Source organism: Prionailurus viverrinus, chromosome A1 (assembly GCF_022837055.1).
Source record: "Prionailurus viverrinus isolate Anna chromosome A1, UM_Priviv_1.0, whole genome shotgun sequence".
Lineage (NCBI taxonomy): Eukaryota > Metazoa > Chordata > Mammalia > Carnivora > Felidae > Prionailurus > Prionailurus viverrinus.
In genome coordinates this window covers 211,786,705-211,811,775 of record NC_062561.1, presented here as the reverse complement: position 1 = coordinate 211,811,775, position 25,071 = coordinate 211,786,705, and the positions used below count along the sequence as shown (strand labels likewise).

At 36.6% G+C, this 25,071-nt stretch overlaps 2 protein-coding genes across 5 annotated transcripts in view; one reads left to right on the top strand and one right to left on the bottom strand.

Moving 5' to 3' along the window:
- SKP2 (S-phase kinase associated protein 2) overlaps positions 1–3,972 on the top strand; it is a 32,747-nt gene extending 28,775 nt beyond the window's left edge. For 3 of the 4 annotated variants that reach the window (XM_047843379.1, XM_047843643.1, XM_047843554.1), the window contains one exon: positions 2,031–3,972. In XM_047843379.1, the coding sequence (XP_047699335.1) occupies positions 2,031–2,244 (214 nt within the window). In that variant the 3' untranslated portion in view covers positions 2,245–3,972. The remainder of the gene's footprint in view (positions 1–2,030) is intronic. The other variant, XM_047843462.1, reaches the window with a different exon arrangement.
- A 16,313-nt stretch (positions 3,973–20,285) lies between these two features.
- The window catches only part of NADK2 (NAD kinase 2, mitochondrial), a 48,694-nt gene continuing 43,908 nt past the window's right edge, over positions 20,286–25,071 (bottom strand). Inside the window, exons 11-12 of the mRNA XM_047867202.1 lie at positions 24,647–24,770; positions 20,286–22,358 (exon numbers count right to left, since the gene is read on the bottom strand). Coding sequence (XP_047723158.1) covers positions 22,223–22,358; positions 24,647–24,770 — 260 coding nt within the window. The 3' untranslated portion in view covers positions 20,286–22,222. The remainder of the gene's footprint in view (positions 22,359–24,646; positions 24,771–25,071) is intronic.

The following is a 25,071-nucleotide window of genomic DNA, read 5'->3' as shown; positions in this document are numbered from 1 at the left end:
CGTTTATGCTTCCTAAATTAGAAGTCATTGCTCTTCAGAGATTTGTTGGTATTCACCAGCCTTCAGTTGCTTTTCAATCTAGAAAGATGCTTAGAAATTTGTTCTGCTGCGTTGTAGATGATACATGTACGAAGGGGCTTTCAGTGTTTTTTTATTTTTGTGGTCTCGTTAAAAGTGTAAAGACTTTCTGGTTTTTTGACTTGGGTTGGTCCGTTGTCCACCATCCCATCAAAGGCAGCTCCCTCCTTTTTCAGCTGGGACACCTGAGTGTCTTCTGAGAATCTGCTGTCATGTCCTTCCTCGCTGAGCGTCCTTCCCAGCGCTGTTGCAAGAACATTTCCTCTTCTGCCATCCGCTGTACCTCCTTTCCTTGCTCCCACCTCTAGGTTCTGCTTCTGACACCGTCCACTATAGAATGACTTACAGTTTGTCTAATTTGGGTATCGCAGCACCTGAATTTTCATCACAAAGTTCTCAAATACTCAGATTTCACGTAAGAAGGACTTAAGGTTGGGGCAGAATTGCTGTCATCTTAAGCAATGACGAGTATAAACATCTATGAATTGTGATCTTTCTTTGCACTTCTGTCTCTATGGTCCAGAGGTTAGTTTACTTCAAGAACAGCAGTTTGTTCTTCCTGATTTTCTTTGGTGTCTGTTGTAACCTCCAGATCTTATTGGCCTTTTATGAACACCAAGCATATTTATTTTATTTAGATAGTACTCGTATTTTCTAAAGTGCCCTTCATCTTTATTCAGCTAACATGTATTGAACGTCTATGGTGTTTACTACGCTTTGTTGAATGTAGAATAAATACATTTAGAGGGTAGTGGGGTGACTGGGAGAACAGGTTGAACGTGGGAAAGTCCTAAGGCCAGCTGAACAGTTTGAGTTCCGTAAACAAGAGGGCAGCATCAAAGGCTGTGGAGCAGGTGAGTGAGAGGGGTGACATAATCTGAGCTAGGCTCTAGGAAGATGCCTTGGGCACTGGTATATAGAATAGGCTGGAAGGAAGAAAGATTGGAGGCAAGGTGACAATTACTGTGAGGAAAGTTTGGTTTTTTAGTAGTTACCAGCAAAATGAAAATATAAAGGATGCTTCTAACTCTAGGCCACTGATGTGTTCATTGATCTGCAGTGGGATTTTGTTGATATTCCAAACTAAATATTCCCTTTCCTAAGACTTTGTACTGTGTGTCCCAACCTGGAGCAAATACAGATCAGAGAGATGAATTTCTAAGCACATAGATCTGGGTTAAGAAGAAAGAATCATTACCTAAAGTATTTACTTTGGAGAAATAGGCTCCCTTTTTTGTGGACCAGAATTTCACTGTTGACAGAGTTGAATTTCACTTAATGGGAAATACCTGAGAAGAGGATTGGCCTATATGTGACCAAAACCAAACCAAAACAACAGCAAAAATGGTAATGTGTGGAGAAGTCAGATGGCTCTTGCCTCTCGTAGAAAGGTGTGATTATTTCTTTTTTTCTGTCTGCACCCAACTATATAACCCCGTCTAAAAGATCTTAGTGAAGTCACTGTTAGGTTTTATCACAGGTAATGGACTTATTAAGAAGTTACCTTAACTTTTGCTGCTGATCTTTTGAGAGGAAGAGTCTAGTTCAATTAAAGGTCAAGTCCATATTTTGAAATTACATGTAACTTGTGGTGATTCTTTACCATCACTACCTTCTAGCTTCTCACAAGACAGTAACGCCTTTTGTTTTAAATCGAGAATGGAGAAAGGAAGCAAATATGGTTGGGTTTTAAAGAAACTTCAGAGTTTTTAGGTTGTGAGAAATTTAACAAAATGCGCTGCGTGTGTCCTAAGGCTGTGTTGTCTTGAGCCTCAGTCTGTGCTTTCTGGTTTGATTCACCTTTGCTGTTTTCTCAAATCCTTGATTGAGAATTATGTTTTCAGTTTGTGTTTTATAGAATATGATACAAATTGTAAAAATTGGGTCATGTAACCCTAGTGGATCTGTTACCATAGATACTGCTACTCTGAAAGGTTTCTCTTCCTTTCCAGTGAACTTGGAGAAATTCCCACACTAAAAACACTACAAGTTTTTGGAATCGTGCCAGATGGTACCCTCCAACTGTTAAAAGAAGCCCTTCCTCATCTACAGATTAATACTTCCCATTTCACCACCATTGCCAGGCCGACCACTGGCAACAAAAAGAACCAGGAGATATGGGGCATCAAATGCCGGCTGACACTGCAAAAGCCCAGTTGTCTATGAAGTATTTTTTGCAGGATGGTGTCTCCTCTTTTCTTTGGAACAGGGAAAATAGGCAGGAAGCCTGCTTGCTGGAGCACTCAGCTATTGTTATTCTTGGTTTTCCCTTTGCCTTCATTCTGCAAGTATATTAGACAGGCATTGAGAGAAAACTATGAAGTTTTGCTTTTTCTAAGTAACTATAAAAGCTTCCGTCACTGCTTCTGTGCCTTTAAAAGCCTAAGTTTTAGGCCTTTTGAAATTTTAGGAGAACCGGTAATTTCAAGAGAGCTTAAACAGCAAGATTTGAGCCACCTCTTCCAAGTGCCCTTCTTATTCAATCTATTTAGAATCAAGTATAAGAGTCACCACCAGCAAATCATTTTCACAGTCTATATGGTAACTTTCTTCTATTTAACTTTTCAGTATTGCTTTATGAGACATAGATTGGTAGAAGAATAAGCTATTTGTATTGTGAGTGAAACAAAAGAATCATAGGATGGATAGTAGCATTTGTGGTAATCTCTTCTGGAGATAGAAAAATATGCATTTCAACTTTGCCTTTAGATTTGAAGCTAGGTTCATGGAAACAAATAGCCCTGGGCAATTCACCTTGAAACCTAAATTTTAAAAAACAGCTAACCAACCAGAGGTAAAGAATTGGTATGGACTTTGAAGGCTCAAGAGGCAACTTTCTATGACGAGTTAATCTGAAGTACCCTCTAATGCACGTTACTGAAGTTTCCTTCATGGACTTTGTTCCCAGAATTCTGTATTAGCTGAGGAAACAGAACTGTGGTCTTCTAACTTTGCGATCAAATCATGTTAAGTGGGTTCTTTAGCTTTTAAAATGGCTCACTTTGTTTTAGAAAGGTGGTGGTAACCAGTCTTTGTTCTCGAAATTTTGGACAGAATGCCAAACTGAAGTTGCCTGCCATTTTCCTTTATTGCCAAGGCTCTTAAAGTTATTTTTATATTACTCTGGAATCAAGTATTTTAAATTGCCTTTAAAAAAAAATTGTCTCCCACAATAATTGTTTGAAAGCCATTGTTTTATAAAGTTACTGGACCTCGAGTCCTGTGAGAAGAACTGCATGCTCGTTCACTCAGAAAGACACGCCAGAAGTAGGTATGTGTTCCGTGCAGTTTCAAAGCAGTAAGACAGCTTGAACCTATGTAAAAGTTAAAACTCAGGTGTGGAACCTTTTGGTAGGAACAGTGATTTTTTTTTTTTTTTTAATGGTGTCTAGAAGAAAAATGATTAAGTTCTTAAAAAAAACAAACAAAAAAAAAAACGACACAAAACACTAACTTCCTATTTACACTGATGACCTTCCCTGATGTTCAAAATGGAACAAAAAAAGCCAAAACCTGTCATTTCTATTAACGTTGTTTTCAAATCAGGTTTTTCGAATGTTAGAAACAACGATGCGAAGTGCCCTTACCTGCTCAGACCTAAGGACGAACATTTTACAGTGGTGTTATACAAGAAATGATTATGTTTTGATTTTGTACTGGTTAAAAAAGTGCTAAATTTACTACATGAAATTATTGTTTACAGATTAGTGACAAGGGCTGATGATAGGATCCAGATGGGCTGTGACTTCCAGATGCCCTCAGACACACAGTACTTCCAGACTCAAGTCCAGCCATAAGCTATTTTGCTAACATGTCAGAGTAATCGGTATTTTTGTATGTGATTTCTACTTTTATAGACTTGTTTTAAAATAAAACACATTTTTATAAAAATGAGTACTTCAGCTAACTTGTATTCCTTTTTTCTCTCTCTTTTTTTTTTTTTTTTTCCCTTAAGTCCGGTGGTTAAAATTAGAAAGCATTTGGTGTGGTATGCCCTTGATCCTGGCCCTCTAGTTAAGGCCCTACAAAATGAGCCCTAAAATGATCCTCTTTGTTCCATCCACTTCATCTGCTTATTATCAAATTAAAATGATAGTTTATAAGGCTTTCAGAGAAGGTGCTAAATACAGGCTTTTTCTTTACAGTGCTTCTAAAATAGTAACATTTCTAAAACATTTGCAGTTCAGGTGATGAGTGTGATAGTCAGGTACTATCAATGAAAGGCAGCTAGTAGCACTCTTTAAATAGAGACTGGGTCAGCTTATACTGCATATTTACTTTCATTAGGAAACTTTGAATAGTTCAGTCTGTACGTACAGATCTTGGGAATTCAGTTTCTTTTGAACCCGTCCATTCAAATGGTAGTGTGATTCTTACTGAACATTACCCAGCTTTTCTGGCTGCTTTTCATTATGTTCTGTCATTATCACTACTATGCTTCCTTTTTTTAATGATGAAAAATGTCAACTACATGCAAAAAGTAGACAATATCATAACCTCATTATTTTCTTTTGTCATTAAGTTATGGCCTATCCCATCTTATCTATCATTGCACCCCCCCAACATACACACTCATACCCCGACCTGCACAGATTACTTTGAAGCAAAATTTATAAGTATTTTAGTATATACATCTGAAAGATATTCTCCTGAATTATTTCTGAAACATTAAATATCAAGATGCTGTTGAAAGTTCCCCATTTGGTCTCAAGTGCTTTCTAACATGAGTTTGATGAGGCTCCAGACATGATCTGTACATTGCATTTGATTGACATTTTCTTAAGTCTCTTAATCTTTGGGGTCCGCCCCTGGCCCCCACCCCAAATTTTTTACTTTGCAGTTTGTTTATAGATGAAACCAGGTTGTTTGTCCTGTGTTCTACATTGTGACTTTTATTGATGTGATCTCTGTATAACAGGTTAACCTGTCTCTTATTTCCATAAACTGGTAGTTAGATTCAGCAACAAAAAGCTCTAGACCAAGGGTGATTTTGCCACCCAGGAGACATTCGGTAATACCGGAAAACGTTTTTGGTTGTCACAAGTAGAGAGGTGCTATTGGCATCTAGTGGACGGAGGCTATGGATGCAGCTAACCACCTTACAGTTTATAGGACAGCTCCGCACAGCAGTGTTACCTGCTACAAAATGTCAGTAAGTGCCAGAGTTGTGAAACCCTGATCTCGAGGCTGATCTTACAAGTTCTTTTTTTGGCAAATGGATACTTGCTAAGTGGTATTATTCTTCCATCAGGAGACATATAACATCTGGCTGTCATTCTTTTTATGATTCTGGCATCTGCCTGTGGCCCTTGATTCCTCCCTCTCTTATACTCTAGCCACAAGTTCCAGAGATCCAAATTTCTTTATAAAGTAACATATCCCTTCTGTCCTGGTCAACCTCATTTACGTCCCACGTTTACTGAAGATTTACAGTGTGGAGGATACTGTGTTTGAGCAGCAGCACTGGGGATGATGCAGAGCCTCTGAGGAAAGGCACTAAGTAACCCAGGGGCTGGGAAAACTAGAGAGAAGCTCCTTTCCACTGGATACCCTCGCCCTGGAACAAGCAAAAAAGCAACCTCTTTCCTCGCCCTTTCCCAAACTAGCCAAATATCCAAGGAAGTCATAAAGTCTCTTCATCAAGAGGCTAACTGATACAGGTTGGAGCTCTAGACTTTGGCAATATTACTGCATTTCAAGTGGATAATCTACAATAGCCCATTTAAAATGCTTACAGAAGTATTTATAAGATTAATACAATGATCCTGTGAGGAATCCTTTCATGAAGAAAAGATGTTTCGAAGAGAAGATCGGAGGCAGGAGGAAATAGCAAAGCGTAATTGCCAGAGATATTCAAATAGATTATTATTTTTTTTTTTAATTTTTTTTTTTCAACGTTTATTTATTTTTGGGACAGAGAGACAGAGCATGAACGGGGGAGGGGCAGAGAGAGAGGGAGACACAGAGTCGGAAACAGGCTCCAGGCTCTGAGCCATCAGCCCAGAGCCCGACGCGGGGCTCGAACTCACAGACCGCGAGATCGTGACCTGGCTGAAGTCGGACGCTTAACCGACTGTGCCACCCAGGCGCCCCAAATAGATTATTTTCTTGTGAAAGCCAAGAAGAGCCAGTTTAGTATGGCAACAACATCATTCAAGCCCTCCTTTTCCATTCAAAGAAGGTAAGTGTGGAGAAATAAACTATTTGTAGCTGGGGGAAATGTTTGTTTAATAGAAGTTTGTAAAAACCTGGTTCTCAAATACTGTATACTTACTTCAAACATCCGTATATCAGGTCCCCCCACACACACCATAAGTAAAGAATGTTAAATTTCAGTGTATGAAAACTATTGTTTGTTCTTGTAATTAGCAGTTTCTTCTCTGGTAGTCCCAGTCCTTATTCATTGTAGAGGTACAGATGAGAACTCATTCCTACTCCCCAGAAGCTCTACTGGGAGAGAAAGCTGTATGTTATTCCGATCTCCTCAACGGTCTTTTCAGAATCCAAAGTTTGATTTGATTTTCTTTAGCAATTGATATTTGACTTTTTAAAAGGGAGAAATGAATGAGGTTAGTTATAATCCATCCCTTTACTATCTTATAAAATATTCAAATTAAAATGTTCTTTTCAGGGCGCCTGGGTGGCTCAGTTGGTTAAGCATCCGACTTTGGCTCAGGTCATGATCTCACGGTTCGTGAGTTTGAGCCCTGCATCGGGCCCTGTGCTGACAGCTCAGAGCCTGGAGCCTGCTTCAAATTCTGTGCCTCCCTCTCTCTCTCTGCCCTTCCCCTGCTCTCAGTCTGTCTCACGGTCTCTCAAAAATAAATAATAAACATTAAAAAAAAAATTTTTAATATTCTTTTCTATTTTTCTCTTAGTCCCTCCTTGTGTAGTCAGTAATTTTCTTAAAAATGTATCTTAAAGCCTATGACACTTTAAAAAAATACTCTTCCTATTTTCCTTAATGTAGAAAACTTAAACTTTCTCATTGACTTACACCCTAATCTCATGCTTATTTTTAATGTTAATGTCAAGAATAAGCTGCATTTGAAGTAATTTCTCCTTGTAGCTCAGCAGTTCATCAGAATGTTTACTCTTTTCCTTCTCATATATATAATTTTTTCTCATATTATTTATCTGTCACATTATCGCTGGGAACTTTTTTGCACAATTGTCTTGGTAGGTACTACTATCCTTAAGTATAGTGATACATATATGGTACATTGGCACAACAGATTGAATTTTTTAGTAATTTAAATCCTAAATTACGTTTTTTCTAAACTTTTTAAAATTGAAGGATAGTTTTATTTTTATTAGTTTTTATTTTAAACTAATTTTATTAGTTTCAGGTATACAACAGAGTGATTTAACAATTATACATTAATTATACATTATGCATTAATAATTAATAATTATACAGCACTCCCCATGATAAGTATAGTTGCTATCTATCACCAAACAACATTATCACACTTTTATTGACTTTTTCATTTCCATGACTTCTATTATGACTGGAAGCTTATACTTCACTCCCCTTCGCTTGTTTCACCTGACTCCCTACTCCTCCCCTCTGGCAACCACTAGTTTGTTTCTGCATTTATGAGTATGTTTCTGTTTGTTCATTTTCTTTTTTTAAATTACACATATAAGTGAAATCATATACTATTTGTCTTTCTATGACTTTTTTCACTTGGCATAATACCCTTTAGGTCTGTCCATGTTGTCACAAATGGCAAGATTTCATTTTTTAATAGGTAAATAATGTTTCACTGTATACCACATCTTTGTCCACTCATCTGTCGATGGACACTTGGGTTGCTTCCATATCTTGACTTAATGCTGCAGTGAACATAGGGGTGCATATATCTCTTTGAATTAGTGTTTTTGTTTTCAGATATTTGGAAATGGTATTGTTGCATCATATGATAGTTTTAAATATTTTGAGGAGCCTTCATATTCTTTTCCATAGTGGCTACATCAGTTCCCACCAACAATGTGCAAGGGTTCCCTTTTCTCCATGTCCTCGCCAACCCTTGTTATTTCTTGTCTCTTTGAAAATAATCATCTGGTAGGTATGAGGGGACATCTCCTTGTGATTTTAGTTTGCATTTCCCTGATGATTAGTGATGTTGAGCATCTTTTCATGTGTCTGTTGACCATCTGTATGTCTCCTTTGGAAGAATGTCTATCCAGGTATTCTGTTCCTTTTAATGAGATTATTTTTGGTATTGAGTTGTGTGAGTTCTTTATATATTTTGGATACTAACCCCTTATCGGATATATCATTTGCAAATATTTTCTTCCATTCACTATTTTTTTTTACCTCTATTTTTTTAATTGACAGTTTCCTTTGCTGTACAAAAGCTTTCTATTTGGATGTAGTTTCATTTGTTTTTTGCTTTTGTTGCCGTTGCCTGAGGAAGCACATCCCCCCCCCCCCCAAAAAATTGCTAAAACTGATGTCGAAGAGTTTACTGCCTATGTTTTCTTTTAGTTTTATGGTTTCAGGTCTTTAAGTCTTTACCCCATTTTGAGTTTATATTTGTATCAGGTGCAAAAAAGTGCTGTAGTTTCATTCATTTGCATGTAGCTGCCCAGTTTTCCCAGCACCGTGTATGGAAGAGACTGTCTTTTCCCATTGTATATTCTTGCCACCTTTGTCACAGGTTATAGTTGATCCTTGAACAAAATGGGTTTGAACTTTACAGGACTACTTATATGCATGATTTTTGAATAAACCTATTAGAAAAATTTTTGGAGATTTGTGACAATTTGAAAATGTTCTTAGGTGAACTGTGTAGCCTAGACATATCAAAAATGGCTAAATACGTCATATGTGCATAAAATATATGTAGATACTAGTCTATTTCATCAATTACTACCATAAAATACACACAAATCTATTATAAAATGTTAAAATTTATCAGAACTTCCATAAACACAGACGGTACTTGGTGCCATTTGCAGTTGAGAGAAACATAAACAATGTAAAGATGCGGTATTAAACCATAACTGCGTAAAATTAACTGCAGTCCATACTGTACTATTGTAGTAGATTCGTAGCCACCCCCTGTTGCAATTGCAGTGAGTTCCAGTATCGCGAGTAATCACTTAAAATACCATGTGATGCTAATAATCTCATGAGCAGTTCATCTCCCGTAAGTTGCATAGTGCTTTTAAAAAGCGATCTCCCATGGTTCTCACATATTTTTCATTGTGCTTAGTACAACTGTAAGCCTTGAAGAACACCTGAGGACCCATATGAAGTGCCACTCGTGACACTGAAAGTGGTCCCAGGAAGCAAAGTCATGACATTACAAGAAAATGTTGATTGTTTGATCAGTCTGCAGTTGCAGTTCAAGATAAATTCAAGACCATTTCAAGATAAATAAATCCAGCAGAAGGACCACTGTAAAAGAAAGGAAATTTATGAAGATGTTGGTACAGCTGTACTAGCAGGCATGAACACCCTGCCCTTCTTACCAAATACCTTCTCATCTTGTATTGAAAATGCAGACTTTATGCAGGTTGGGGATCGCTGTAAAAAAGGCATACACCTATAGACTCTAATATGATTTGAGAAAAAGCAAGGTCATTATATGACAACTTAAAGCAAAACGAAGTAAAGCATTTAAAGCTGGAGAATTTAATGCCAGCAAAGGATGATTTGATAATTTTCTAAAAAGGTTTGACTTAAAAAATGTCAAGATAACAAGAGAAGCAGCTTCTGCCAACAAAGAGGCAGCAGACAAGTTCCCAGACCCCGTTAAGAAAATCCTTGAGGAGAAGGGATATTTGCCTGAACAGGTTTTAATGCAGATGAAAGTGCCCTATTCTGGAAAAAACAAAAGACATTAGTAAGGAAGAGAAGTAAGTAGCAATATATAAGGCAGAAAGGGACTGCCTACCTTTTTGTGCAAATGCACTCGGGTTTATGATCAGCACTGCCCTTTGCTAAGCCCCAAGCCTTAAAGGGAAAAGATAAACACCAACGGCCAGTCTCTTCACTGGACAACAAGAAGGCCTGGACAATAAGACCTCTTTCTAAATTGGTTCCATCGGTGCTTCGTCCCTGAAGTCAAGAAGTACCTTGCCTGTAGGGAACTGTTTTTTAACATTCTTTTGGTATTGAACAATGACTCTGGCCACACAGAACCTCGTGAGTTTATCGAAGTGGTCTACTTGCCCTCCAACACAATGTCTCTAATTAGGCCTCTTGCTCAGAGGGTCATAACGATCTTTAAGGCTTACTACCCACAGTATTCTATGGAAAGGATTGTGTATGCTAGAGAACCTTGCTAGAACATCATGAAAGCCTGGTAGAATTTTCCATTGAAGATGGCATTGTCACAGAAAAAAGCCAGGAAAGATGTCAAGCCCTAAACGAATTCTTGCTGGAGAAAACTGTCCAGATGTTGTGCATGACTTCACAGGATTTACAACAGAGCCAATCAAGGGCACCATGAAAGAGATTGTGGGTATGGCAAAAAAGGTGGGGGATGGAGGCTTTCAAGATGCGATTTTTGGAGAAAATCAAGAGCCAAGAGACGCCACACCAGAAGACTTAGCTAAAGATGCCTTGATGGAGACGAGTGCTTCTGAACCAGTGTCGGATGATGAGGAAGAACACCTAGAAGAAGCAGTGCCAGAAACCAAATTGACACAAGCTGGCAGAAGGGTTCCAGTTATTCAAGACTGCTTTTGATTTATTTTACTCCATGAATATGGGCACAGAAACTAAAGCAAATGGTGGGAGAAAAATTGGTACTGTATAGAAACATTTTTAGAAACGTGAAAAAGCAAACAAGACAAATTGCAATGTACTCCCATAAAGTTACACGGAGTGTGCCTCCTCCCCGTCCTCCCCTTCCACCTCCTCCACTTCTTTTGCTTCTGCCACGCCCGTGTCTGTGTGCAAGACCACTCCCTCCTCCTCCTCCTCCTCCTCCTCCTCCTCCTCCTCAGCCTATTCAACACGAAGACAGGATGAAGACCTTTATGATGATCCACTTCATGAAAAATAATCTTGCTGTATAGTTAATAAAGTGCTGTGTGTACGCGTGAGTGTCTTAGTGTGAAAATCTGACAATTGTGTGGCAAGAACTCTGATGTTTTTGTGTCATCATCATCATCACCTAAGTATTCATGGGGTAGAACATCGTGTACAAACACGTATGGAAGTAGATGTCCTATCCTTACATAGGCATAAAGTGAGTGATATTTAATGTAAAATTAATGACATGTTATTTTCTTACTGTTTATAACTTTGTTTTCAAAGAATTACAGTATGCCTCTTGTTATTGGAGAAAATGTATCAGCCTATCATCAAGGTAAGTGCTTTTTCAAAAAAAAAAAAGTAACAGTATTTCCAATACTGTGTTATGAATATGATGGTAATACTGTGTGCCATAAATATTTTATAGTGATTCATTCATTAGTGTACAGGCTAGGGCACTGTGAAACCATATTATTTACTCTAGGCTACTATAGGGCAATGATATTGCTACTGCTTTGTAATCAATGCATGAATCGTTATACCTGTGAATATGAATTTGTTTTTCACATCTTTTCATTTTTGATGTCTCGGGTTAATATGCATAACATTTACAGGGTTTTGTATTATGTAAGACAGTATTGATGTTAGTAATGACAAATGATTAATCTTGTAAACAGATGACATAAATTTGAGGTATTGATAAATATAGTAAGTACAATACTGTAAGCACATTTTCCTTAGGATTTTCTTAATATTTTATTCTCTGTAGCTTACTTTATGGTAACAATACAATATATAATACATATACCATACAAAGTATGTGTTAATTGACTGTTTATGTTATCACTAAGGTTTCCAGTCAATAGTAGACTATTAGAGTTAAGTTTTGGGGGCAGTCAAAACTTACATGTGGAATTTTAACTGTGCTGGCTGGGGGGTTCGGTGCCCCTAACCACCACATTGTTCAAGGGTCAACTATAATTGACCATATAAACATGGGTTTATTTCTGGGCTCTAATCTATTCCATTGATCTATTGGTCTGTATTTGTGCCAGTACCATACTGCTTTTATTACTATAGCTTTGTAGTATAGCTTGAAATCAAGGGATGTTGATGCCTCCAGCTTTGTTCATCTTCCTCTAAGATTGTGTTCGATCTTTTGTGGTTCCATACAAATTTTAGGGGTATTTATTCTAGTTCTGTTTTAAAAAATGCCACTGATATTTTTTTAATGTTTGCTTACTTACTTACTTACTTTGAGAGAGCAAGCAAGCAAGGGAAGGAGCAGAGAGCAAGGAAGAGAGAGAATCCCAAGCAAGTTCCGTTCTCCGTGTGGGGACTGACAGACATGGGCTCACGACCATGAGATCATGACCTGAGCCGAAATCAAGAGTCAGACCTTAACCAACTGAGCCGCACAGGTGCCCCACCACTGGTATTTTGATAAGGGATTGCACTCAATCTGTAGGTTGCTTTGGGAAGTATGTACTTTTTAACGATATTAATAAGCCTTCTAATCCATGAGCACTGAATATCTTTCAGTGTATTTGTGTCATCTTTCTTTCATCAGTGTCTTATAGTTTTCATATTTTTCTTTCACCTCCTTGGTTAAATTTATTTCCAGGTATTTTATTCTTTTTGACACAGTGATAAGTGGGATTGTTCTCTTAATTTCTCTTTCACGTGGTTTGTTATTAGTATATAGAAGCACAACAGATTTCTGTTTATTCTGCAACTTTTCTGAATTCACTTATTCTAATAGTTATTTGGTGGGTTTTCTATATATAGTATCATATAATCTGCAAATAGTGACTATTTTACTTCTTCTTTGTCAGTATGGATGCTTTTATTTATTTTTTCTCACTTGATCCTATGATTTCCAAACTACATTGAATAAAAGTCGTGAGAGTGGGCATCTTTGCCTTGTTCCTGATCATAAAAGCTTTCAGTTTTTCACTGTTGATTATGATACTAGTTGTGGTTTTGTTATATATGGCCTTTAATATGTTGAGGTTTCTTTCCTCTGCACTCACTTTGTTGAGAGGTTTTATCATAAATGTTGAATTTTTCTAAATGCTTATCTGCATCTATTAAGGTGATCATATGATTTTTATCTTTTGTTAATGTGGTATATATATCATGTTGGCTGATTTGTGGATATTGAACCATCCTTGCATTTCTGGAGTATATCCCACCTGATCATAGCATGTAATCCTTTTAATATATTATTGAATTCAGTTTGCTAATATTTTGTTGAGGGTTTTTTGCATCTATGTTTTTAGGGATATCAGCCTGTAATTATGTATGTATATATGTATGTATGTATGTATGTATGTATATATGTATATAGTGTCTTTGTCTGGTTTTGTTATCAGGTTAATGCCAGCCTTGTAGAATAAGTTTGGAAGTGTTCCTTCCACTTCAGTTTTTTAGAATAGCTTGAAAAGGATAAGTATTAACTTTAAAAAATTGTTTGCTAAAGGGCACCTTGGTCGCTCAGTCAGTTAAGCTCCCAACTTGGATTCAGGTCATGATCTCATGGTCTGTGAATTCAAGCCCCACATCAGGTTCTGTGCTGAGACCTCGGAGCCTGGAGCCTGCTTAAGATTCTGTGTCTCCCTCTCTCTCTGCCCCGCACCTGCTCTCTGTCTCTCAAGAATAAATAAATGTTAGAAATTTATTTTATTTTATTTTATTTTATTTTTTGCTAAAATTTACCTGTGAAACCATCTGGTTCTGGACTTTTGTTTGTTGAGAGTTTTTAAATTACTGATTCAATTTCATTACTAGTAGTTCTGTTCAGGTTTTCTCTTTCTTTCTGATTCAGTCTTGGAAGATTGTATGCTTCTAGGAATTTACCATTTTTTCAAGGCTGCTCAATTTGTTGGTATATAATTGTTTATAGTAGTCTCTTCTAATTTATGGTGTCAGTTTTAACTTCTCTTTGAATTTAGATTTTATTTACTTGGGCCCTCTCTTTTTCTTGATGAGTCTGGCTAAAGGTTTATCAATTTTGTTTATCGTTTCAAAGAATCAGTTCCTTCAGTGATTTTTTTTTCTATTGTTTTTTAGTCTTCATTTCTGTTCTGATCCTTATTATTTCCTTCCTTCTGCTAACTTTGGGTTTTGTTTGTTCTTCTTTTTTCTAGTTCATTTAGTTACAGGGTTAGATTGAGATTTTTCTTGTCTCTTGAGGTAGGCCTGTATCACATTACAAACTTTGTTCAGAAGTGCTTTTGCTGCATACCACAGATTTTGGAGTGTTGGGATTCTAATTTCATTTATCTTTAGGTGTTTTTTTATTTCCCCTTTTTAATTTTTTCATAGACTCAGTTGTTGTTGAGCCTCCACATGCTTCTGTTTTTTTCCAGGTTTTTTTTCCTGTAATTTATACCTGTGTCCATACTGTTGTGGTCTGAAAAGAAACAGGCTAGGATTTCAGTCTTCTTAAATCTATTGAAACTTGTTTTATAGCTTAACACGTGATCTGTTTTGGAAAATGTTCCATGTGTGCTTGAAAAGAATGTGTATTGTGCTGTTTTGGTATGGAAATGTTCTGTATATATCTCTTGAGTCCTGTCTTGTCTAATGTTACATTTAAAGCTACTGTTTTCTTATTGATTTTCTGTCTGCATGACCTATCCATTGATGTAAGTGCAGTGTTAAAGTCCCCTACTATTATTTCATTACTGTCAATTTCTCCCTTTATGTCTGTTAATATTAGCTTTATGTTTTTATGTATGTAGGAGCTTTGTACTCCTAGGTTAGACGCATAGATATTTATAAGTGTAATATCCTCTTGTTAGATTGATCCCTTGGTCATTATGTAAGGCCCTTTGTCTCTTGTTACAGTCTTTGTTTGAAAGTCTGTTTTGTCTGATAGAAGAAGTATTGCCACCCCAGCTGTCTTTTCATTTCCATTTGCATGGAATATCTTTTTCCATCCCTTCCTTTTCAGTCTTGTATGTCTTTTGGTCTGAACTCTCTTTTAGGCAACATATATAGCAGTCTTTTCTTTTTTTAGTATCTGTTCAGCCACTCTCTTTTAATTGGTGCATTTATTCCATTTACATTTAAAGTAATTAGCAATAGGTATGTAATTATTGCCATTTTGTTCATTGTTTTCTGGTTGATTTTGTAGTTGTTTCTTCTGTTGCTGTCTTCCCTTGTGGTTTGAGAACTTTTTTTAGAGTTATATTTGGATTATTTTTTTCTTTATTTACTTATGGTGTATCTGTTTGAGGTTTTTGGTTTGTGGTTACAATGAGGTTCATGTAAAACAACCTATGTATATATAGCAGTCTGTCTTAAGTTGATGGTTGCTTACATTCTAAAGAACTCTAAAAACACATTCTTACTCCCCCCCCTGCCGTTTTGTTTTTGACATCATATTTTACATCTTTTTATTTTGCATATCCCTAATTACTGTAGCTGTAGTTGATTTTACTACTTTGCCTCCTTATTAGTTTTATAATGGTTGATCCACTACCTTTACTGTATGTTTGCTTTTACCAGTGAGATCTGTTTTTCTTTCATAATTTTCTTCTAGTTATGGCCTTTTCTCTTCTACTTAAGTAAGGCCTTTAACATATCTTTTAAGGCTAGCTTAGTGGTGAGGAATTCCTTTGGGGTGCCTGGGTGGCTCAGTTAGTTAAGCATCTGACTCTTGGTTTTGGCTCAGATGATCTCACAGTTCGTGATTTCGAGCCCACTTTGGGCTCTGTGCTGACACACAGAGCCTCCTTAGGATTCTGTCTCTCCCTCTCTCTCTGCCCCTCCTCTGCTTGCCCTATCTCGTTCTCTCTCAAAATAAATAAACATTTGAAAAAAAAAAAAAAAGAATTCCTTTAACTGTTGTCTGGAAAACTTTCTGTCTCCAATTCTGAATAATAGTCTGGTCAGGTAGAGTGTTGGTGTTCCTAGGTTTTCTTTTCCCTTTCATCATGTAATATATTGTACCATTCCCTTCTGGCCTGCAAAGTTTCTGCTGAAAAGTCAGCTTATAATCTTATGGGGGATATAACTAGTTATTTTTCTCTTGCTGTTTTTAGGATTCTCTCTTTTAGTTTTTTTAACATTTTAATTATTGTGTCTTGGTGTAGACCTCTTTGGGTTCATCTTGTTTGGGGCTCTGTGTGCATCCTGGACCTGGATGTGTGTTTCCTTCCCCAGGTTTGGGAAGTTTTTAGTTATCATTGTTTCTTTGTATAAATTTGCCCTCCCCTTCCCCCCCCCCCCGCCCCGCTTTTCCTCTGGAACCCCTATGAAATGAGCATTAGTGCACTTGATGTTGCCCAAGAGGTCCCTTAAATTATCTTCATTAAATTTTTTTTTTTTCTTGGGGCGCCTGGGTGGCGCAGTCGGTTGAGCGTCCGACTTCAGCCAGGTCACGATCTCGCGGTCCGGGAGTTCGAGCCCCGCCGTCGGGCTCTGGGCTGATGGCTCGGAGCCTGGAGCCTGTTTCCCATTCTTTGTCTCCCTCTCTCTCTGCCCCTCCCCTGTTCATGCTCTGTCTCTCTCTGTCCCCAAGGTGAATAAACGTTGAGAAAAAAAAAAAAATTTTTTTTAAAAAAAAAATTTTTTTTTTTTCTTTATGTTCAGCTTTGGTGATTTCCACCACCATGTCTTCCAGATGCTGGTAGTACTTCTGCATAATCTAAACTGCTGTTGATTCCCTCTAGTGTAGTTTTTGTTTATTGTTGTATTCTTCGGCTTTTATTTATTTTTTTAATTTTTATTTTTGAGAGAGTGCAAGTGGGATAGGGGCATAGAGGGGGACAGAGGATCTGAAGCAGGCTCTGCTCTGACAGCAGTGAGCCCGATGTGGGGCTTGAACTCACAAACCATGAGATCATGACCTGAGCCAAAGTCAGATGCTTAACCAACTGAGCCACCCACGTGCCCCAATTGGTTCTTTTTTTATATTTTCTATATATTTGTTAAAGTTCTCACTGCATTCATCCATTTTTCTCCCAAGTTTGGTAAGTATCTTTATGACCATTACTTTGAACTCTTTATCAGTAGATTCTTTATCTCTGTTTCATTTCTTTTTCTGAGTTTTGTCTTGCTCTTTCATTTGAAATATATTCCTGTCTCATTTTGACTATGTTTCTTTGTATTAGGTAGATCAGCTATGTCTCCCAATCTTGAAGGAGCAGGCTTATGTAGAATGTGTCCTGTGGGACTCAGAAGGGCACTCCACCCTTATCACCAGAACTGGGCACTCCAAGGTTATCACATGTGGGGGATATGTGCTATCCTGTTTGGGCCAGGGCACAATGTTGTGATCGTGCTGCTGGGTAGAGCTGATCCCCCAGCTCAGCTGGCTGCAGCACTTAGTTGCAGTTGCTATAGATGCACTCGTGGGCTAGGCTGCTTCCCAAGGGTAGGAGCTGCTTTGGGGAGGAGCACTGGACCAAGGCCACCCCTGCTGGGTATGGTAGGAGGGGAGCTGTTTTGGAGGGGCACCTGCTAGAGTAGGCTATTTGGATGGATCAGGTCTGTAAGGGAGTAGGACAAGGCAAGCAGTGTTAGCTAGGTAGTGGCAGAAATGGTGCCTGCCAGCAGTAGGCCAGCTATGTCCTTTGTGAAAGATTAATTGACCATATAATTGTGAGTTTATTTCTGGGTTTTCTATTCTGTTCCATTGATCTATGTGTCTGTTTTTGTGCCAGTATGATACTGTTTTGATTACTACAGCTTTGTAGTATAACTTGAAGTCTGGAATTGTGATGCCTCCAGTTTTCTTTTTTTCAAGACAGCTTTGCTATCTGGGGTCTTTTGTGGTTCCATACAAACTTTAGGACTGTTTATCTAGATTCTGTCCTGCTGGTTTGTTAAGAATGCTGTTGGTATAGGGATTGCATTAAATCTACAGATTGCTATGGGTAATATAGGCTTTTTAAAAAAAAGTTTATTTTGACAGCGCAAGTGGGGGAGGGGCAGAGAGAGAATACCAAGCAGGCTCCACACCAGCAGCACGGAGCCCAATGCAGGGCTCAAACTCACAAACCGTGAGATCATGACCTGAGCCAAAACCAAGAGTTGGACGCTTAACCGAGACACCCAAGTACCCCTGGGTAGTATAGACATGTTAACAGTACAATCCTGAGCACAGAATGTCTTTCCATTTCTTTGTGTCATCTTTCTTTCATTAGTGTTTTATAGTTTTCAGAGTACAGGTCTTTCACCTCCTTGGTTAAGTTTATTCTTAGATGTTTTATTAGTTTTGTTGTAATCATAAATGGAATTGTTTTAATTTCTCTTTCTGCTGCTTCATTAGTGTATAGAAATGCAACAGATTTCTGTATATTGACTTTTTATCCTATGACTTTATTGAATTCATTTATCAGTTCTAGTATTTTTTGGGGAGTCTTTAGGGATTTTTATATGTAGTATCGTGTCATCTGTAAATAGTGAAAGTTTTACCTTTTCCTTGTCAAGTTGGATGCCTTTTCTTTTTCTTGCCTGATGGCTGTGGCTAGGACTTCCAGTATTATGTTGAATAAAGGTGGTGAGGGTGGACAGCTTTATCTTTTACTGACCTTAGGAGAAATGCTTTCAGTTTTTTTCCCATTGAGTATGAGGGTTGCTGTTGTTTTTTCATATGTCGCCTTTATTATGTTGAGGTATGTTCCCTTTAAACCTACCTTGAGAGTTTTTATCATGAATGGATGTTGTACTATGTCTAATGCTTTTTCTGCATCTATTTGAAATTGCCCTATAGTTTTTATCCTTTCTTATTGACGTGATGCATCATATGTTGATTGATTGTGAATATTGACCCACCCTTGTTACACCCTGGGTATAAATCCTGCTTGATCATGGTGAATGATTTTTTTAAATGCATTGTGTTTGGTTCAGTTTGCTATTATTTTATTGAGGATTTTTGTATCCATGTTTACCTGAGATACTGGCCTGTAGTTCTGTTTTTGTGGTGCCTTTATCTAGTTTTGGTATCATAGAATGAATTTAGAAGTTTTTCTTTCTTTTCTGGTTTTTGGAATAGTTGGAGGAGAATAGGTATTAACTCTTTAAATGTTTGGTGGAGTTCACCTATGAAGCCATCTGGTCCTGGACTTTGGTTTGTTGCAAGTTTTTTGATTACTGATTCAATTTCATTGGTGGTAATCGGTCTCTTCAAATTTTCTATTCCTGTTTCAGTTTTGGTAGGTTACATGTTTTTAGAGAGGCATCCATTTCTTTTAGGTTGTCCAATTTGTTGGCATCTAACTTTTCATAGTATTCTAATTGTATTTCTATGGTACTGGCTGTTTGGTTTTGTCTTTTTTGAGGAGTTTGGCTAGAAGGTTATCAATTTTGTTTATATTTTCAAAAAAACTAGCTCCTGATTTCATTGATCTGTTCTATTGTTTTTTTAGTTTCTATATCATTTATTTCTGCTCTGATTTTTATTTCTTTCCTTCTGCTGGTTTTGAGTTTTGTTCTTTTTCTAGCTCCTTAGGTATAAGGTTAGATTGAGATTTTTCTTGCTTCTTGAATAGGCCTGTATTGCTATAAACTTCCCTTAGAACCACTTTTTCTGCATCCCAAAGATTTTAGACTGTTGTGTGTTGATTTTCATTTGTCCCCATGTAACTTTATATTTCTTCTTTGATTTCTTGCTTTTAGTAGCATGTTATTTAACCTCCATGTCTTTATGGTCTTGCCAGATTTTTTGTGGTTGATTTCTAGTTTTATAGCATTGTTATGAAACTAGATGAAAAGATGCATGACATTACTTAAGTCTTTTTGAATTTGTTAAGATTTGTACCCTAATATGTGATCTGTTCTGGAGAGTGTTCCATGTGCATCAAGTGAATATTTTTTGATAACTTTGTGTTAACTGGTTCTAATGATTTATACATAGTTTATTTTGATATTTAAAAAGTGAAATGAATGGAAATTCTTTATACCTGAAGGCTACTAAACATTCAATATGATTTGATTTAGTGGGGCCACGAATATAAATACATGTGGAACATCAAAACTAGTGAAAAATATCTGCAGAGTCTATACTTAAAAAGTAAGTACTTTACCCTCTGCTTATATAACAAGTCCTAGTTCTGTGTGCAACATCAGCAGTATCCTGGAAAGTATCTTTTCCAGGTGGAAAAGACCTGAAACATACCATTTTGGGAGAATCTGATTTTCCATTAATGGTGCTATAAGAGTTAGGGCAAGCAAATGTAGTTTAAAAAAAAAGATAATACCAGTTTAATTATGTTTATTCACATAGTTGCCATTAAAAGGTTAACTCATTCATAAACGCGTTTCTTCTATTGCAATATCCTTTGCCTCTTATCTCTTAACAAATAAATCCCCAACACCTAGCAGAAATGTTAGTTATACTGCAAATGCAGCACATTAACTATTTTTTAAACCTTTAAAATATGGCTTATGAACAATTTTACAGAGCAGATTGCCTATTAATATGTAACATTAACAGATCTATGGTACCATTTTGGATAGAGTTGGCATTTTTGTCAAGAAGGTATTTTAAACTTCTTGGAGGAATTTTTATGGTGTGGAATTTCACTTCATAAAGTGTTATCTTCAGTACATTTTTAAATCAAGCCAGAAACTAGATCCAGCTCTGGGAAAACACTAATTTTCATTGTACACATCATGTAAACACTGCTTTGAACGTCTGTGCAGATACTCTTTGAAAAGAAAAACAGATTCTTGTTCTGGATATACATCAAAACCTAGATTACCTTTGTATAGTAACATTTATTTAAAAATTTGACAAGAACATATTAAATGTTGGCAAAAGTAATAGCACTCAATTCGATTATATATCCTAGCTCTCACAGAATTTGAGCCCACTCGTCTCAAGTTCTATCAGGACAGTCTTTTTCATTGATCAACTGAGATCCAGCATCTGACACAGTACATGGCACAAGGTATGTGTTCAATAAATATTTCAATGTTGAACTTTTTAGCAGCAAGTGAAAAAAAACAGATACAACTTTGAATAAATGGCATGAGATTACCAGTTGTCTCATGACACAGCAATAGGTGCTTTTTGTGAAAAATCTCGGATTACTTGTAAGTAGATCAATAATTAGATAATTTCCTCTCAAACTAAAGGAAATCTCATAGTGGAGGGAGGGCAAGAGAAGCCATAACATTTTATCTCCCAAAGCTAGTGTGTAAAAACATGGAATATGAGCTAGTGAAAACTACCATGATATTAAAAGCAAGGCAATTCCAACTATTTGTGTTTTGCATATTTATTAAAGAATCCATTTTCTGACAAACCTCATAATACTGGATGAAAATATTTTTAAAAGGTTTTACCAAACTCCTAATAGAATACGTCTAATCAATTCATTCTTATAGTCTCTGATTCCATGTTAGAGTTTTAAATATGGAAGGAATCTATTAAGACTCAAAACCATTTAAAAAAAAAAAGTCTCTTCCCTCAGATAGCTATTGGATAATTAATACATTTGCAACAGTATCATGATTTTGTCCAGATATATGTATTTCACCCAGAACTGTCAAAATTAACCTGAAAATCAATTAAATGAAAACATCGATAATTTCAAAAATGATTTGAACTTCTTAAATCAATAGAGCCATAACAGTATTGTCCTCTGAAATTAGAAAATTCTAAGCACATATAAAAAACACATTTACCTACTTCAGTTAGGTCAATGTCAGGATTTATCAAAAATTCTCCATCAAAATTTTTTAAAAATCTTGATTTTTAGGTACTATAAAAAAATATACCCTAATTAAATGATATATGTTGGTCTGACCAATTCCACAAAGTTAGGAAAGGGAAAAAAAAAAAAAAAATCTTGTACAGTGAAATTTCAAATCTTAAACATTTAATCCTTTATTTGAGCTTACCTCTCTAAATTTAAAAATGTATCAGTACTCTTTGATACCAACTATAAGCAATGTAGAAGTATAAATTCTGATCAGTTTAGTCCATCCATTCTCTAACACAGTGAACATCTTTTTTATCCAAATCCAAAAGAAGAATAATGCAAATCTCACTTCCTTGGTCACCTTTGGAGCTCAGGGCCAACCAGTCTCAACAATAACCAAAATATGTAGCTTTATGATTGGTAGTCTGTTTCTGCAGTGAACGTATTTTCCCAGTAATCAAAATTTGTCATCTGAGGAAATTTTTCATTACTCTAGAATCACAGTTCGAAGCTCATCTTCTTTATTGATCATCATCGAGGCAATTGCTCCATCATTAAACTCAAAAGAAGTACCTCCATCCACAACCATGCAGGCATCCCAACAACGAGATCGAACACATACCCTAAGCAGAAAAAACATCTCATTAATATAAAGTTTTCTTAACTTTAAATTATGATTTCTTTAATTTTCATTGAAACTGGCAGATCATTCGGCCTTGATTTTAAAAATCAAGTTGTTGTTTGGTTTGAGAGAGTAACTGTATGTTATCAAAATCTCAAAATTAAGATATTCAGGATAGCTCCATTCACCCAAACATTTTCAAGAGAACAAGTTCAGACTTGATGGAACTCACAGGCTTTTTTCATATGACAAAATGTTGAGTTATTACTATTTTAAGTACTAATATTGAGAATGTAACTATTTTCATGGATAATTTTGACTTAAGAACAAATGCAGAGGCACAAATGAACAGCTCAGTGAACACACTTGTGCAGCCTTCATCACCCAAATGAGGAATCAAATGTTCCCCAGCTCCCCAGAAGCTCCCTCACTGCTCTCCTCCAGTCTCTACCCTTGGGCCATCCTTCCCACGCATGCCCACTACCCTAATTTCAGTCACCATAGTGGTAATAGCTCTGTTCTTAAACTTTATATAAATGGAAAAACACATAGGTTTGCTTTGTGTCTAGCTTCTTTTGCTTGACAGTTTGCTTGTGGGCGCACCCAGGTGGCTCAGTCAGTTAAGGGCCAGCTTTGGCTCAGGTCATGATCTCATGGTTCATGAGTTCAAGCCCCATGTGGGGCTCTGTGCTGACAGCTCAGAGCCTGTTTCAGATTCTGTGTCTCTCTCTCTCTTTCTGTCCTTCCCCTGCTCATGCTCTCTCTCTCTCTCTCAAAAATAAGCAAAAAAGTATGCTTGTGAAATTCATCCATGGTTATTACATATAGTAGTGTTGTGTTCATTTTCATTGCTATATGAAAACATTTCCATTGTGTGAAAATACCAAAATTTACGTACCTCCTCTATTCATAGACATCTGGGTTTTTACTACTGGAAGTAGTGCTACTACAAATATTCTTAAGCATGTCTTTTGTTGCAGATGTATGTGTGTATACATTTCTGTTGGATATATACCTAGGAACGAATTTGCTGGGTCACTGTGTGCTTTATTCAGCTTTGGTAGGTAACTGCCAAACAATATGCCAAACTAGTCCTAAAAATACTGCATGTAAGTTGCAGTTACTCCCACCTTACCAACAACTAGCACCTTAGCTATTCTGGTGGGTGTGTATGGTATCATATTATATAGTTTCAATTTGCATTCCCCACATGAATAATAAGGTCAAGGATGTTTTTCATACACTGAGCCATTTGGATACCCTCTTCTGTGAAAGGCCTGTCCAGGACTTTGGCAATTTTTCTACTGAGTTGCCTTTTTCTTAATAGAGTTGTAGGAATCTTTACAATATTTTGGATAGAAGTCCATTGTTGCATATCTATCACTCTGTGGCTTGCCTTTTTTTTTTTTTTTTTCCTTAATGGTGTCTCCATTAAGAAAAGTACTTAATTCTGAATAGTTCAATTTCTCCATCTTTTGTTAATATTGTCCAACTGCCAAAGTCATGAAGCTTACTCTGTTTATATGAGCAAAATTTAAATGTCTTTGTAATTTCACCTAAACTGAGTACATAGATTTGTCGATCAAAATTAACTTTCAAATGAGTAAAAGGAATTTGTTTTTCCTAGAAAAAATATCAACCATATTTCAAAAAAGAAAATATGCACACTATATAAGTATCAATTCATAATTAAACTGTTCTTTGCTTGCCATGAGACAAATGACATTTTTTCATAGTTTTGTTTAGAAAATTGGGCAACCTTTATAAAATAAATTATAAGGTTTTTTGATATCTTCCCTTCAAACAAAAATCGAATTCAGTAAATGCGAGAAAGGGGGAGGTCACTTTTAGGAAAAAGCTGAAAGAAATGAGTCCTACTCTAAAAGTTTACGGCTTTACAAGTTAGGTTTTATATGAATATTTGTCCTTTTTTTTTTTTTTTAATCCAACAGCATATAAAAAAAAAGTTGCTTTCCAGTTTATTTTAAAGTGATAATTTGATCTTATTCTGTCTTAATATATGAAAACAACAAATCCATAACACCCAGTTAGATAATTATGCCCCTTCTATTTACTTATAGTTTCTCTAAAATGGTACAAGTTGGGAAAGGAAATATTTCCTCCAGGGTATATATAGCATGACGCCTCACTAGTTCCAAAAGCCCTACTTTTCCTACTAGATTAAGTGTGAATGAGTGAATTTCATCATACTGAATACTTTAAAACCAAAACCCATTTATAATTACAAGAGATGGAAGCATAGTCACAGGCTGGCCTTTGGAAGCTTACTTTGACGTGAAGCAGCGCTGACGACTGCTGGAGAAAACTCTGTTTGCTATTGGTTCTCGAATACTGAAAAGTATTTTTGGTTCTTCTGGACTATAGAGCAGCGATTCGTTATATTCATTTGTTACTATAAAGGAAAAAAAGTATTAGTACATTCAAAGAAAGACAGTCACTTCTGAGAAGTGCAAAATGAAAAATGGATGCTATGCTATCCCCAATTTAAATGCAACTCTGTTTCAAAGGTCTGTTTGGCAGAAACTTTCTTGGAACTCACAACACATTCCATTAAAAGAACAAAAAACTTTATAAAATGAGGATTAGGTTTCAAGATAAGGCCACCAAAGCCCCTGACACATCAGCTGGAGACATACTGGGGAGTGGGCTACAAAACCAGTAATTAAACAAAAGTAGAGGAACTTGGGGCATTC